The 16,172-nt window shown below is 42.3% G+C and overlaps 1 protein-coding gene across 2 annotated transcripts in view; it reads right to left on the bottom strand.

Moving 5' to 3' along the window:
* The window catches only part of LOC144049935 (uncharacterized), a 58,825-nt gene extending 44,761 nt beyond the window's left edge, over positions 1-14,064 (bottom strand). For both annotated transcript variants that reach the window (XR_013293726.1, XM_077562678.1), the window contains exon 1: positions 13,989-14,064. Coding sequence is in view for 1 of the 2 variants with exons in the window: in XM_077562678.1 (XP_077418804.1) it covers positions 13,989-14,031 (43 nt within the window). In the remaining variant the exon portion in view is untranslated. The remainder of the gene's footprint in view (positions 1-13,988) is intronic.
* Positions 14,065-16,172: the final 2,108 nt, after the last annotated feature.

Consider the following 16,172-nt stretch of genomic DNA (forward strand, 5'->3'; position numbering starts at 1 on the left):
GCAAATTCTGATTATTATTATTGTTACATTTTTTTTTCTCATCAAAACCTTTTTTTGGGGGCATTTTGTTGTGTTTTTTGAGGGGTGGTTTACATCTTTGTTGTTGTATCTCCACATCATGTGAATTTTACACCATTTAGTCCTTGAGCTGTTCCCCCCCCCCTTTTTTTTTAAATCCAGTCTAATGCCGCTTACCAATGAATCAAATTGACAGGGTTTTACCTATTTTGTGAAAAATAAAATCATTCTCTCTTTTTGACTGATGTTTATAATGATCTGCATGACTATCTTACATGTCGAAGCATTTTTAAGTACACAGTGATTAGAAAAAGAAAGCGATTTAGGCCAAAGAACAAATTAAATGCACTATTGAGCCGTGCGTGCTTTCAGGTGGTTCGTCCCCAAGTGCGAGCGCGACTCCCAGCAGCCTTTGCGGCTTTCGCGCCGCAAGGTGATTGATGACAGGTCAGCCGGCGACGGCCTCGCAAACTTTGCAATCCTTCCACTGGGAAATTGCTCATTTCTCCGCAAGTCCATTTCAATTTGAGGCCGCCACGGCGCCCTGCTAAGTTTATGCCTGCACCTGCACGCATGCAGAATTGTGATGCATGATGGGAGGGAGGCTGACGTTATTGTTTGCGTTAGTCCCTCGGACGCCTTGTCGAGGCGGGTATTGTTGCAGGAAAGTATCAAAATGAACAGGCGTGACACTCTTATTTAGATAAGCACGCGTCCGCCTCTTTGCTCGCAGCTTCGACATGACTAAAACTAGCACTGTGACACAGTGGAGAGAGAGCTCAATGTTTTCTTGTTTTTTTTAAAGTTTTTTTTTTTTTTAGTTTTAAGCTCCCCTCGTCTTATTTCAAAATAGCCAAATGGGATCCTATTCGCTGCGGTGTGACTTCAAAGAGGTTATTTGTCATCGTACGGATTTGTGCCATCATTCAGGGACTTTTCCAGTTCTTCGGCTGCTGCGGCTTTGGCGCAAATCCCGCCTGGACTGGACCACCACAGCCTCTCTAGTACTCATGTTTGGGAGTTTGAATTGATGTCTTAGAAACACAGAAAAACATACTTTTTTGGTGGTGCTTTCTTGTTCAGCGATCCCGATATATATATCAACTTATTAGGATGGTAGAATTGAGGTGGACCCCTCCGAGCATTGCAGGGAGCGGTCTTGTCTTGTTATAAGTTTGCGTCTCTTCCAGTGGCCAAAATATTTTCATAATATACTCAATAAATGCAACGCTTTTGTTTTTGCTCCGTTTTTTTCATCAGATGAACGCAAAGATCTAAAACTTCTTCCACATATACAATATCACCATTTCTCGCAAATGATTCATTATGAGAAATACACGTATTTCTAGCTATAGCATAGCTATAGTCTCATGTGAGGATTTGTGGTTAATGCGACACTGTTTATAAAATGATAAGGCAACTGATTCATTCTTAATTTAAACTTTACTCGTCATACACGGCAGCTAGAGTGACAACACTTCCTGATTCCCTATCAGCTGACTAAACATTAACCAATCAGGAGCTAGCATTCTTTAGGTAAATGCAAGTGAATGGCGGAGAGCAGCAGATTCGACACATCAATTTAGATACTAGTACAAAGAAATACCAAAATGTGTAAATAATATTTCGGGAAACATAAATGTACAAGTAAATATGTATTTTAACAAATTATCTCAAATGCTTGATCATCAGGGTGTGGACTTTGTCGCTGGCAGTACCCAACGCTTCAAAGTGCGAATGCTTTTTTTTTTTCTCAGGAGAGCTCAGTATTGTTCATTCGATTTGACATCATCATTGCTCTCCTTTTTTAAAAAAACAAACAAACAAATCAATTAAAAAAAATTTAATAAATGTTTTTTTTTTTAAATACATATACATATATATATACATATACACACACATATATATATATATATTTTTTTTTGTATGTGGGTGAGTATGTGTATGTGCGTGTGTGTGTGTGTGTGCGTGCGTGCGAGCGTGTGTGCGAGTGCGAATGCTTGACATGATATAGTTCATCTCTGCTAAAGCAATTAATTACTATCTCCTTATTTGAACATCCGAGTAATACGCTTCGTGTATTTTTTTCTAAGATTTTTTCTCTGAATCTTGGCCCCGCCCTCTTAAGAAAAATGCATACGTGGCCATAAGATAATAATAGATCGAACTCTTCCACTCATCCATATCATCTGAATGACATTCTGATGTCATCGCTGTGTATCCTTGTGAAGCAACCGCCGGAATGAACAGCACCAAAATAAAGAATTTCCTCAAGAATTTTGGTGCTGCTCCACTGAACTCAACTATGATGAATCCGGTGTGATCACAAGTTGTGTGAGGGAGTTTACGCCACTACCCATTAAGTTCTGGGCTTTCCAAGCATGAACACGCGTGTGTGCGTGTGCGCGCTGGTGGGCATACGGGTGGCTGCCGATTGTTGGCAAGGCCTATTGTGCGGAGACCTCGGCGCCATCTGCGCCAGCTCGCTCGCGGCCTTCGCTGGCTCATCGGGCCTGATGAAGAGCAGATGTTTTCCCTGACTGCAGCAGGACCTCTTCGTCTTCGTCTCGCATCTCCCTAGTCTCTCACACACACACACGGACACACACTTAAAGCGCAAACATGCATGGTAACACACAATTAACATCACAAGTAAACATTATTAATTCACGTCCCCGTCATTTTCCATATTATTTTCCATCTGATGCACAAACACAGCTGAACGCAATGACATGGAGTAGAGCGCAACCCTCCGCCAAGGCCCATTAGCCCTCATTTGTATCAACAATTTTATTGCTAAATACCTCCTGCAAGTAACTCGTAGACATAATGGCCAACTCTGACGTTTCATTTCCTGGTACTACAAGTGCAGGTGCCCCGCCTCTCCCACCGTAACATTCAGTTGAGTGCAGACCTCCACCAAGGCCAAACATTGCTATTTGGATCTGGTCCTTATTAAGCAATGTAGACCAAACGCAATGACGCAACAGGCCACTAGGATTTTTATTTATTTTTAAATTAAGGGTAGTACAAATTCAGGTTCTCCCTTAAAAGTACTTAAAATAAAGATTTAGCCTGAGTTATGGCAACAGTTAGCCGCTGTCATTTAAAACCTTCTTAACTAATTTGAGGAAAAAGTATGCACGAATGAGTTCCGTGAAGCATTTCCAAATGTTTGACGCATGTGCCTGAAAATCATTGTGACAAACCAAGGGTGCATTAATGCAGGTTTTGATTAGCAGGCGGCGGCTCTCGTTCATATGCACCGTGTGAGCGCAACCGTCATAAGATTGGGGAAGAGATATGAGACAAATTACAAAATGCCGCAAACACTGTGGAATATTGACAGTTTCACGCAGTGTGACGTTTATTAATCCCCATAAAGGACCCATAGCTATGTGTGGCCATAAATGTTGTGATACTAGGGTGGAAGGGACTTGGACTAGGATACTGCAGATGACAGTCCTACTGTAAATCTATGATGTGTACAGACGCTCCCCTACTTACGAACATTCGAGTTACGAACAACGGTACATACGAACATTTCTGCGCGTACAGTATGTCGAAAAATGTTCGGTAAATTAGATTTTGTATGCGCGCCTTTTTCCGAGTAGTGCTTCTTTCCGCCGCTAATACCGACGCTTGGCGCTGTGAGAGCTCATTGGAGGCTGAGCAACGTGGCGAGGAGGAGGAGGAAGAAAACGCCGGTCCCCATGAAGCAGGAAATAACTTTTGAAGCCGATTCCAGCGACGACGAAGAATCTCTCATGATATAAAATCCTCCTCTTCCTCCTCCTCCATCATCTCCTTAAGCATCGAGTACATCTTCCAAAAGTAAGTTAAACTTCATTTTATTTATCTTATTACGTACATGTACATACTGTGTGTGTCTCTCGCTCTCTCTCTCTAACATACGTAGTACAGTACAGTACTGTACGTATTCTCTCCATTTTATTAAAAGTTTTTTTCAGTACAAACCAATGCAGGTTACTTGTACAAGCTTTAAACATACTTATATAAACCTTCAATATACTTATATAGGCTTTAAACATAAATTATAACACAAAATATAGCACTGAAGCAACTTACGAACAAATTCACCTTACGAACGATCGTCCGGAACGTAACTCGTTCGTAAGGTGGGGAGCGTCTGTATTCATAGTTTTCCCATACACACCACTGTAATTTTATTTTTTTGTTGCAATCTTGAAACTCACCCTGCCTACTCATTCGAGTAGAATCATTGCACATTGAAAAGCATGAAGTCCTGGGACAAACACAACAGAATTTATGGAGGGGGAGTGAGGTGCCTTTCCAGCCAGTGGTTTGCCTGAAACAGCCCGTAGCTAACTTGTGCTAGGAAAGCACTATGTACATGAAACTCACCCTGCCTACTCATTCGAGTACAACCATTGCACATTGAAAAGCATGAAGTCCTGGGACAAACAAAAATCCTTTATGGATGGGGAGTGGGTTGTATTTCCAGGCAGTGTCCTGCCTGAAACAGCACCCTGGCTAGGAAAGCTGTATGAAGCTAACCCTGCCTACAGTACTCATAGTAGTAAATAGCAACCTCTGGAAAGTTAAACACTTTTTAGCCTACGTATTGGTTTCACCAACACCAAATAGAGTGAACACGTACATTTTAGAAACTTCGACTTGCGGTAAAAATGCAATGTTTTTTGGACAATACTACCTCATTTGGGCGCGCTACGGTGTAATAGTTTGTTCATTTTGAGGATTTGCTCTGAAAATAAGTGTGGACGGGCCCCATTGCTGCTTGCTGCTTTAATTATTATTTGTGCATTGACTGTGTTGACGCTGATGATAATGGCGCCATAGAAGAGCATCTGGACTGTCGTTTGTGATGAGTTGCTGACATTTACAGAATCGAATGTGACTAAAGGCAACATCTGTGTCACATTGGCCTAATATCGTATTATGCAAAGTCCAACTATGTGATTAACCGTCTGAAATTATGACTTTAGAACAACTTTGAAGGGCTATTTTACTACTGATTTTTGCCCCGGACAGGATGTGTGCAAAATGGGAATTTATTCCCAAATGTTTTACGTGTATTAATGCCAGTACTTATTCATTTTTGGATGTACCGATATTAGTCCTGTACTGTATTCGTTGCTACTTTTATGAGATACATTTGTGCACTAGCTGTTATTTTTAGACATGGCACTACTATGTAGTAGTTCTCATGGCAGCCGTAGCGTAACATCGGCTTCTTTACAGTGAATGAGAGTGCTTAGTATCAATAGCGGTGCTATTTTGTTTAAGTTGAAATTGTTGTTAAGTGTACGAAAATAAGTGATGAATCAACGATGTTGTTGTTTTTTGTCATAACATGCTAGCGCTAGTAGCTAGCGCGGTCGGAGAGCTAGCTAAATTGGTTTGAAAATAACCCGAGATTCTTCACCTCGAATTCACAAATGATAAATGCTCATAGCAACCAATAAAAGCCAAAAGTACAGAAGAGCAAGAATGTCTGCGTTTTGAGAGCCATCCTACCTTAGAGCATACGTTGCCATGTTGTCCGGTCCGGGCAATGTCGGCAAATGTTTGCAATCCAATCGATTCCACTAACCACTAACATTTCAACGTGTACCGCTACAAAGAATGTTGAATGAAGAAAAATAATGAAGCAAAGAATGAAGCAAAATTGACACATGAAACCCTATGTAGAAATTCAAATAATCATGTTAGCATTTATCAATGTCGACACAAGCTAATGTGGCTAATACTTACTGGTTTTAAAGACAAACTATGCCGGTGGGAGTGCTTTAATAATGAGCAATGACTGAGTAAATGGTGACTACAAAGTCGATCGCAATTGTAGCGTGGCAAGACTTAAACAGGAAAAAGACGAATACATGCCGACTGAAGTGTGTGATGAAAAGTGGAAGAAATCCAGGTATAAGAGGGGATCTGGTCACTAAGGCTGAAGCACTATATAGTTCAACTCATTCAAAAGTTTTACAGTGCAGATAGGTGGGCTGTAAATAGAAGTACAAGTTGACAAGCGTAGGCTGAATAGATTTTGACTGAATGAATGGACACAACCGTGTAAAAGAGCACATGTGGTCATTGCAGCTACACGAGTCGTAATGAGGCAAAACGACCACATCCCGTCATTCAAAACTTCAAAATAGCATCTCAAATGTTAAGTGTGAAACATGTTGATAGAATGTGAGAGACGCTGCCAGTCAATCTTAACAAAGAGTTGGGAGGGTGAATTTGGACTGAATTATCTGTACGATTGCCCTTTTGAACTGTCGTCAATTTTCAGTATTCTCCTCATCCGCGTGAGGTCCGTGAGGAGAATGCACTTGCGTCCCGCTTCAGACGCCACAAAAGGGCAGCGGCACATTTAAAAGCCATACCTGTGCTGCTCGCTGCGTGACCTTTAGCTACGTGGGAGAGGGTGGATGATTCCCCGTGGACAACCCGGTCGGCTTCGGTCGAGGCGGCGGGGGGTGGGGCGATCGTGAGTAGGCGATTGGAAGGCCACGCAGTGAGAAAACAAGGTTTGTTTTGTTGCCTATTTACACTCACGGAAGGGGTGTGGACAATTGCGCTTAGCCCTACCTTGCGAGATCGAATCCAGGATAGAACGTTAGTGAAATTGACATTTTCATGACACATATGGGAGACACTTACTGTAGCATCTGCTGTCATGTTTTGACTTTAAAAGCCTGACAAAAAGGTGAGATGAGTAGGAGGCAACTTATAGCAGAATTGTGGTAAAACAATTTGGAAACACGAAACTAGGCTACACAAAAGTCAAGCTAACAGTGGGTATGTCAAAATAGTTGTGAGATGTGGGACACACTCTTCTTCGCACTCATTTGACTAAAGAACCTAAAAAGAAGCACAGAGCGGGAGAAGTAAACAAAACTGTGCTTTCTCTTTCTGTATTTTATTTTTGTCCACAGGTTTGAAATCAGAGCGTGAAAGAAGTGTGCTACACAAAAAAAGGAAAGAGTGAAACTGAAAAAAAAAACATACAGTTCTGCTTTGGTACAATTCACTTCTCTTTTGCTGTGCTCTTTTCCAGGTGGAAGCCAGTGCTAATTTCCAGGCTTTTGTGTAGCACACGGCCGTTACACTTTGACTTGCTCAGCGCTTTTTGTTGATGTCAAGGTTTAAAATCAAAGCATGACAGCTGTATAGGCTACTACACAAAAATAGGTGCACTTTTTTCAGAATTTTCCATTGCGGTTGACTTCAAAAGCCTTTAAGAAGCAGCATAGAATGAGAGAAGTTAATAATGTTACAGCTGAAGAATGGCAGGTTATGTGGCGCGCATTCCTGTCGCAGGGTTGACTTGTCTCACTCTGTGCCTCTTTTTCTGACTTGAAGTCAAAGCGTTACAGCAGTGTGGCAGACCAAAAGCTGAAAAAGCAGGCTCAGACTCAGAGAAGTGAACAATGTTACAGCAGAATAGTGCTCTCACAGAGAGCCAGAGATGATTGGAAGCTGAAGAGACGACAAATCTTGAGTGTGGCTTTATGGATTGGAATGAAAATGCGCCGTGTTTGGGATTCCTAGGCCCGAGACAGCCGATTTATCATTTGGCGGCGGGACGCTGGGTTATCGTTTAAGAGGAAGATCTGATTTGGAGATTGCTGCAGCCCTACTTTTGTCGCGTTGTGCAATTTGAGTGTGGAAACAGCGTGATTTGAAAAAGAGAGCAAGCGCATGCAAATTAGCGCTGCGGGAGAGAAACGGAGTTGTTGTTGCCCTTTTCACCATTTTGGCTTGAGCGCTTCTTTTGATCAGATATTGCACAGGCTTCACAGACAACCATTGGGATGCTAAAATGCTGATTTATTAATTTTTTTGGACACTCTGTGCTAGTTTTTCAGGCTGTTTTGTAGCACACGCCCTTAACACTTTGCTAGGCATTTTTTTCAGGTTTTTGTGAATAATCCCCATCACGCTTTGTCATACTCTCACTCTTGTGCCTCGTTTGCAGGCTTTTACGTAGCACGCTGCTGTTTCACATTTCTGTGCGTGTGTGAGTATCGATCAGCTCAGGTTTCATGTTCGGCAAGGCTGCATTAAACTCATGGCAGCACAAACAGGCTGCGCTAACAGGCTAACACACATGTGCTAACAGGCTAACGCACATGCGTGACCTTTACCCTTTCACCTAATCCGCATACCTCACACTTCCAACACTGACCGCCGCCTTGACCAGCCTTTCAAATCCCACTGCAGCACATAAGCGAGAGATAAAGAGCAGATCCACCTGCAGTGCGTCTCACAACTGAGGCTGCGATATTGTGATTGGATAATAATGTTTTGGTGAAGGAGCATGTGGTCTCATTCCTCAAGTTGCTACATGGGGATATGTGGGGGAAAAACAGCAACGACAACAAAAAGTACTGGAAAGTACTAAAAGTAGCAGACATTAGAAGAGGAATACACAAACTTTTGGAGCGAGCAATGAAAAATACTAATCTGATGCCGTCCTTCAGCTGCAGCGGCACCTTCATGAAGCTCCGCCCACTAGCCGTCAGGTAGCTAACTGGAACATAGAAAATCGCTAATCTGGCAACACCGACAGTGCTTTTGTCAACTAGCTCCTCCCAATCTCAGCCATTTTGTTAGTGGAAGCAGTGCACCTCAGCTAGGGACAATGGATAAATACTGAATTTAATTCAATTGAATTTGGTTATGTTACTTTCTACGAAAAAAGGTCATGAATATTTAAGTTGGGAAAAAAAATCCCATGGCATTTGGCGGTGCGCAGGGTAGTTATGTTTAATTGGTGTGACGATAATGAGGGCGTCCTTGAAAAAAGAAAGTTGAGCACCGCTGCTGTAAACAATAGTATTTTATGATCACCGGGCGTCTCTGGTGCAACCGGTCGGAGGCCCTTGTGTAACGCATTCCCTGATGTAATCTCTCCCCATCCTGGCGAACAGAATAAATCAGAAATACAACTCTGTAAAGCAAAGCACTCCTGCCTTCATAGCGAGTGTCGAGAAAGCCTACACGGCTCTCCAATTAACTCTACAGCTGCTTCTGAAATAACACTGTTTGTCCGTTGCGCCCCCCCGTTGCGCGCTGCATTTATATTTCATGATGTCTCTGGCAACGTTAAGCACTAAAACATCTCTCGAATCAGTTTGTGGGTTTACCGCAGAGAAGGCGGATCTAAAGAAGAGAGCATTTTTGTACTGTTTTTGCTATGAGAGGCGGCACATCAGTGCTGATAAGTTTCATGTGTCGGCTAAAATTGATTATATGATGATTCAATGATTAAATCAGGTACAGTGAACCACCACTACCAACACAGAACAAGGATTGAGGTCTGGCCGCGAACCAAAATCTGCATTTGATTGCTCACCTAACAAAAAGTTGTTTTCTGTAATTGCCTATAAATGCGAAAAGATGGCAGGAAAGCACACAGGAGGGAGGGAGGGGCGTGGTGCTTCACTGTAGCTCTAAGTTTGCATCAATCACTTGTGATTTTTCACTATTCGAGGTAGGAGGGCTCAGTCTTTATCCACTGCGAATAGCGAGGATTTACTCTAAATGTCGACACCAAAAAGCAAATAAAGAAATGCAAAAGAGCCATCGAGTATATCCGGAGCACATTGACGATGGCTTGACTGTGTGTCTTCGTCGTCTGCGACAAAACAAGAAAGGAAAACAAAAATATGTTTGAAAAAAGTGTACCTTCGCCCGCTGGCACCGTGACACCAATCCGGTCACCTAATAACATCCCGCGCCGCATACATCATCCTCCCGATTTGATTAGAGACGGGGATTTATTTATTTGTTTGGCGCCGGGGAGCACCGCTGTCATTATTCCGCCTTGTAAATAATTCAATAAAAATGCCAAGCGAGGCCCTGCTCTGCATTAATAATAGGGGTAATAAAGGCGGCAGAGGCAGGAGCAGGTGTGCACAGGTACAATGGCGGCACTGATGGTGGGAGTACACGCATCAAATGTCAAACGCAATGCTGCCTTCCAATAAGTGCGCGGCGCTTGCTTGCAAGCGTGAAAATGTCAATGTCTTTGGCGGGGATTTTGCTTAAGGGTGCCAGATCCAGTACTACTTCAGTTCCAGCAGAGGGTGCTATTTTCTCTTCCCTTTCCAGCAAAAACAGTGTCTATTTTAAATGTAATACAGCGCAGGGATTCAAATAGTGAGGATAAACGAAGACGTCTCACCACCCTCACTGCACTGCAGTGAATCATTCCAAGTTATGAACACGAACAGCGCTCATGTTGTGTTAGCGTTAACGTCACAACATATTTTGACACGTTATACACTCAAATCCTCTCATACTGCATCTTGTTTATCTTGTTATCACTGATAGTGAGAAGATGTTTTATAGCGTTGATTTTCTGTAATTTTATTCATTTAAATGCCTTGCTTGTCAACACAAAACTGTGTGAACTCGTCTGTCTTAACAGTATGCTTGAAAAAGTCCCAGATTTCCATGCTCAAAACTGCCCTTGAATCAAAACTGTACAGCAAGTCAGACTGAAGCAGCCATTTTCAGGATCCGCGTTTTGATGAAGTCCTAGGGCAGTGGTCCTCGGGGACCCCTATCCAGCCTGTTTTCCATGCCTCCCTCAGCCAACACAGGCAAGGATAGTTATCAGCTAATCAACAAGCTCTGCATGAAAGCCTGATAACTATCCTTGCCTGTGTTGGCTGAGGGAGGCATGGAAAACAGGCTGTCCCCCGAGGACAGGGGTTCAGAACCACTGTACTAAGGAATTCACCAATTGCCCCCCAGATTGGGACATAGACCAATGACTTCCAACCACTATGCTATGGGACATTATAAAATTTCACTTAATTGGACTCAACATCATCCGTCTTCATCTATCTTTGCCAGTGATGTATAGTGAGAGGCGTAACAATTACATGCCCGTCCACTGCATGTGTGTCCACCATTCACATTGAGTCGGTACATTTAAGAGTAAATTGAAAGAAAAGGAATCATTGTTTCAGTATAGAATAGATACTTTTGTTATGATTTTTGTTCGGTGGCGAGTGGAGCATGGCGTCAAGATATCCCTTTTGTAATTAGTATTACTTTCATTATGCTATCAATTTAATCGCTAAATCTTTTTGCAGGCTTCAAAAACTCAAGAACTAAGCTTGCATATATGTAATTTATTTCAACATACAGAAAATGTTTGAATGCACACAGAAAAGCATCTGTTGCGACCAGCGGGGCTACCTTCTTATGCTAAACAGTGGGTTGAATGCAAATTGCTCCTCATTTAATTTGACCAAAATTCAAAATGACATGCCAATACAGACGCTCCCCTACTTACGAACATTCGAGTTGCGAACAACGGTACATACGAACATTTCTGCGCGTACAGTATGTCGAAAAATGTTTGGAAAGAAATGCTGTTAGATTTTGTATTGCGCGTAGTGCTTCTTTCCGCCGCTAATACCGACGCTTGGCGCTGTGAGAGCTCATTGGAGGCTGAGCAACGTGGCGAGGAGGAGGAGGAGGAAGAAAACGCCGGTCCCCATGAAGCAGGAAATAACTTTTGAAGCCGATTCCAGCGACGACGAAGAATCTCTCATGATATAAAATCCTCCTCTTCCTCCTCCTCCTTAAGCATCGAGTACATCTTCCAAAAGTAAGTTAAACTTCATTTTATTTATCTTATTACGTACATGTACATACTGTGTGTGTGTCTCTCGCGCTCTCTAACATACGTAGTACAGTACAGTACTGTACGTATTCTCTCCATTTTATTAATTTTTTTTCAGTCCAAACCAATGCAGGTTACTTGTACAAGCCTTAAACATACTTATATAAACCTTCAATATACTTATATAGGCTTTAAACATAAATCATAATACAAAATATAGCACCGAAGCAACTTACGAACAAATTCACCTTACGAACGATCGTCCGGAACGTAACTCGTTCGTAAGGTGGGGAGCGTCTGTACTTAGAAAAGCCCAAAGGTCGCCTTTACTCTTTTCATTTGAGCTATGATATTATTGGCCATCCAGAAGAGAATAAATGATGGATAATTGCCATTGAAATTGCACACATGAGGAGACCTTTTGTTTTATAAATCAAAGCAGTACCACCACATACTTAGAGCTAATTATACATATATATATAGCCTAAAAATTGCAATATCCTTTTAAATATTAAGCTCCCACCCCATCCCCGTCACTTCTTGACATTAAGGCTAGCAATAAATTAATCCCTGTTGCCTTTGAGGTACTAATAGGAGTGCGGAGGAGGTGAAGAAGTCGACGGACAATTAACTTCACTTGACACCGGATGGACAATCTCACCGCATATGCACTAACTAATGCATGGTGACTAAGAGTCAAATTAGAGCCGCCACAGCCGCAGCCTATTATGCCGGCATTCTGCAGGAGCCACAATGAGTCGGAAAGTTGAGGGCCATTAGGGGAAGAAATAGGACTGAAAAGAGCATCCGCCCGCAAAAATGACCTCAGGTGAAAATGAGATAACTTCTTTTTATGGCTTCCACAATGAGGCATTATCAGCAAGAAAGGGCACAAGGCAGGCGGAGGGTGAGGGTGAAGGGGGTGCGTAATGGCGAGGGAGGGCTCTCCATTGATGGATCAATCCGAAGCGCGGGGCTTGGAAATGACTGGGCCCCAAGAGGAGCTTCTGCCAAGAGAACTGCTGGAGATAAGGGCGGGTAGAGATTCCCTAAACTTGAATAATCCCATGACGGCGACGCGAAACCCCTCGAGGGGGTAATGAGACTTCTGAGTGTGTGTGTGAGCAGCCGAAAAGGGAAATGGGGAGGTATGTGTTTATTTTGGAGCGTAGCTGGTATGTGATGGAAAGTGTCATTTTATGTGCATAGATCAAAATAATTAATATTAAAATGCCGTCCCTCCCTCTGAGGTTAAAAAAAAAGAAAAAAACTAAAGTAATTGGTCTTGGGTGGGAAGTAACATTGGGTGGAACCCGGATATTTCTCTCAATTGGTTCTCTTTAAAGAGCCAATTAGCATTCATTTGGTTGGAGCTTATAATAGATCTTAAATGATGGCAACTAAATCGCCTTTTCGGGTGGCTTTAACATACGGAAAAACTCACAAAATTGAGCAAATGCCTGAACGCATGTTTATCATGACAAGAAACACAAAAGTCAGCAAAAAATATTTTGACTTGAAGGTGCCGTATTTTGGGGAGTGGAACTATTTCCAGGGCTGCTAGCGGAGCAAACTCCTACTAAAGAATCCACACAATCAATGTCAAATCTCAACCGGGTATAATCGACAAATGGCTTACTGTATTTATTCCCGTATAAGTCACTCTGCAGTATAAGCTACACGAGGCCAAAAATGAATAATTAGGTAAAAAAATAAGTCGCACTGGAGTCACATTTTTTGCAGGAAATGTATTTTACAAACTGCTTGACTAAAAACAGACATTACGTCATCTTAGAAGGCAAGTTTTAACATTAATAAAATAATACAGATAATAAGATAAAGTTGACTATTTGCAGCTAGTCTGCAGAATGCAGGTCTGATTTTCTTTTGGGGGGCATTTGTGTTCAGTTGTTCTCAGTTGTTTTTGTAAGCAAACGTTTAATGCTTAAATACAGTATTTCATTGTTAATGAGTAGGAGATATTAGTGCGTAAGTCTCGAGTGCCCTCTTTTGACTGTCTGTGAAATGATGTACCTGCGGTATATTTTTCCATCTATAAGTCGCTTTGGAGTACAAGTCGCAGGAACAGCCAACCTATGAAAAAAAGTGCGCCTTATAGTCCAGAAAACACAGTCATTGAAACGAAACAAAAATAAGTTAAACCGATCAGATCAAAAATGTCAACAGTTATTTGAAAAAAGGTGAGGAGTGATGTTTTTGCCATGAAACTCAAAGAGGTTCTTGGTGTGCCCAACTGGGAAAAGGCCTCAGGTAGACCTCAGAAATGCTGGCGGAGGGCCTAACCCTGACAGCTGACCTGGGAATCCCTTGGTGGTCCTCCAAGTGGCGATGGAGGACATAACTGGAGATGAGGAAGACTCTCTTTCCCTTTTTTCTGCTGATCCTTTGATCCAGACACGGATGAGTGAAGGAAATGGATGATGGATTCTCCGCACGGCCACTAAAACAAGGCCAGCCCGTCACTCACATCTGATAAACCACACAAAGACCGCGTTCTCTCTGGAAAACAGAATCTGATAGTTGAGGGAGTGTTCATTTTTGTTTTGGGGGGTGAATGTTGCTTTGATGATTGAATTTATTTTTCCTTTAAAATTCGACACACATTTACCAGTTTGGAGAATGTGAACATATTTTTTTCATTCATTCAGGTTAAAATAATACATAGTCTTTCGTCAATGCGTTGTTGAAGCTACCTTGGAGGCAATTATAGCCTGGGGAATGATGCGATATTTTCGGTATATCTAACAACCAACCAATTGAATTTAACACAGATTTACAGCAATCAAGTTTTTGAAACATCTCAAGGAAAACTCCAACATGTATAAATTAGTATCTCAAAGATTATTATTTATATTTACATATATATATATATATATGTTAAATTTTCAAACATTTCCAAAAGCCTTGTTTTACTTTGTCTTTATGCGACGTTTTGTGTAGAGTTGAAAGGGAAAAATCAATTTAATTCATTTTGGAATATGACAGTAACATAACAAAATGTGAGAAAAAAATATCAATTTGATTGTTCAGTCCATATACTGTAAAAGTTCAACCGTCTCAGAGATGTCAATATGTCGGCCACAGTGGCCGCCTTGGGAACAGTCCGCCTCCGCGTCTGTCTGCGAGCGTATAAGCAGACCGGGCGGACGGCGCCGAGCCGCAAGAGCGTCCAGGCGGAAAACGGCTACACGGCCCGCGCGGGCGGCGACGGCGGCCAATGAAGAGTGCCGCTTCGGTTTTCAAAAAGGTCGTAAAGATTAACTGCGCTTTCCCGTATAACTCAATCACGTAAAACTGCCGCGTGGTCGCATTTCGCTGCCTGCGTCCCACCGCTTGCTATTTGATGAGCATTGGTTTAGATTTGATGGGCTAGAAGTTGCACTTCAGGAGTTGGTTGAGAATACATTTGTACAGTACGTGACAGCAGCTTTAGTTAGCTAGTTTTAGCCAGACATGCCTGAGGACGAGTTCTTCCCACCTCTTAAGTGTTGAACGTCTGTTGTTTTCATCTGATCCATCTTGCTGTTGACTGAAGATGACATCAATGTTGCCCAGTGCTCAGGCAACAACCAATCACAGCTCACCTGTTTTCTGAAGCTGCGCTGCGATTGGTTGTTACCTGAGACCTGAGCAATAATGATAATATTGATGTCATCTTCAGTCCTCAGCAAGTGTCAAAATGGCCACTACCTGAGATGGATAAAAACGGCTGGAATTTGCTGCTTAACTCATATTGCACTCACGCAATATTAACCAGAATGCCATATTTAGACTTGTGGGGCTGCATTGAACAAATTATTGGCAAAATACATTTTTGGGGGTTGACTTCCGCTTTAAGACCATCGGGTCACACATTTTCACATAGGCTAGGTGAGCCGTCGCCCACACGGTCAAGGTGGGCCAAGACCATATAAGAGTAGAGACGATTTTGAATAGATTAGCCCTTCTTCTGCATTCAGCAGAAAAGTTCCACAGCTGTGCACTGGCATTCAGTAAATAGTTCAACTTATTATTAGTATGATGAGCATTTAAGATAAAAGAAGCGGTGAAAGTTCCGGTCAGAACTTTACAAATCTTAAACTTACTAAGCAGTAAGAAAAGTGAATGAATGATGCCATTTTCTACCATTGGCAGTTTATCGTTCTCTCCACCAGTTAAACAAAAGCTCCTGGTCTCTATGATAAGGGCAACGTTGCATTGCCGAACACTCTAAGAAAGCTCAACTACAAGACTGTAATGGAAATCCGCCGCTCTTTCGGATTCGCCATCTTGCATTTTGTCAGTTAATTTTCACATCTGGTAATCTTCCAGGTTCATTAACAAACGGCACGACTCGTCACGGCACGCTGGCAAAGCGTAAGCAATAAGCTATTTGGGCTAATTTGAGCACTGACACAACTTTTTATTGTGGAGCCTGTTGATGGGCAGGGGGAAGAAGGAGGGGGAGTGTTGGCGGGGGTGGTGGCGGTGGGTGTTTGGC

Source organism: Vanacampus margaritifer, chromosome 4 (assembly GCF_051991255.1).
Source record: "Vanacampus margaritifer isolate UIUO_Vmar chromosome 4, RoL_Vmar_1.0, whole genome shotgun sequence".
Taxonomy (NCBI): Eukaryota; Metazoa; Chordata; class Actinopteri; order Syngnathiformes; family Syngnathidae; genus Vanacampus; species Vanacampus margaritifer.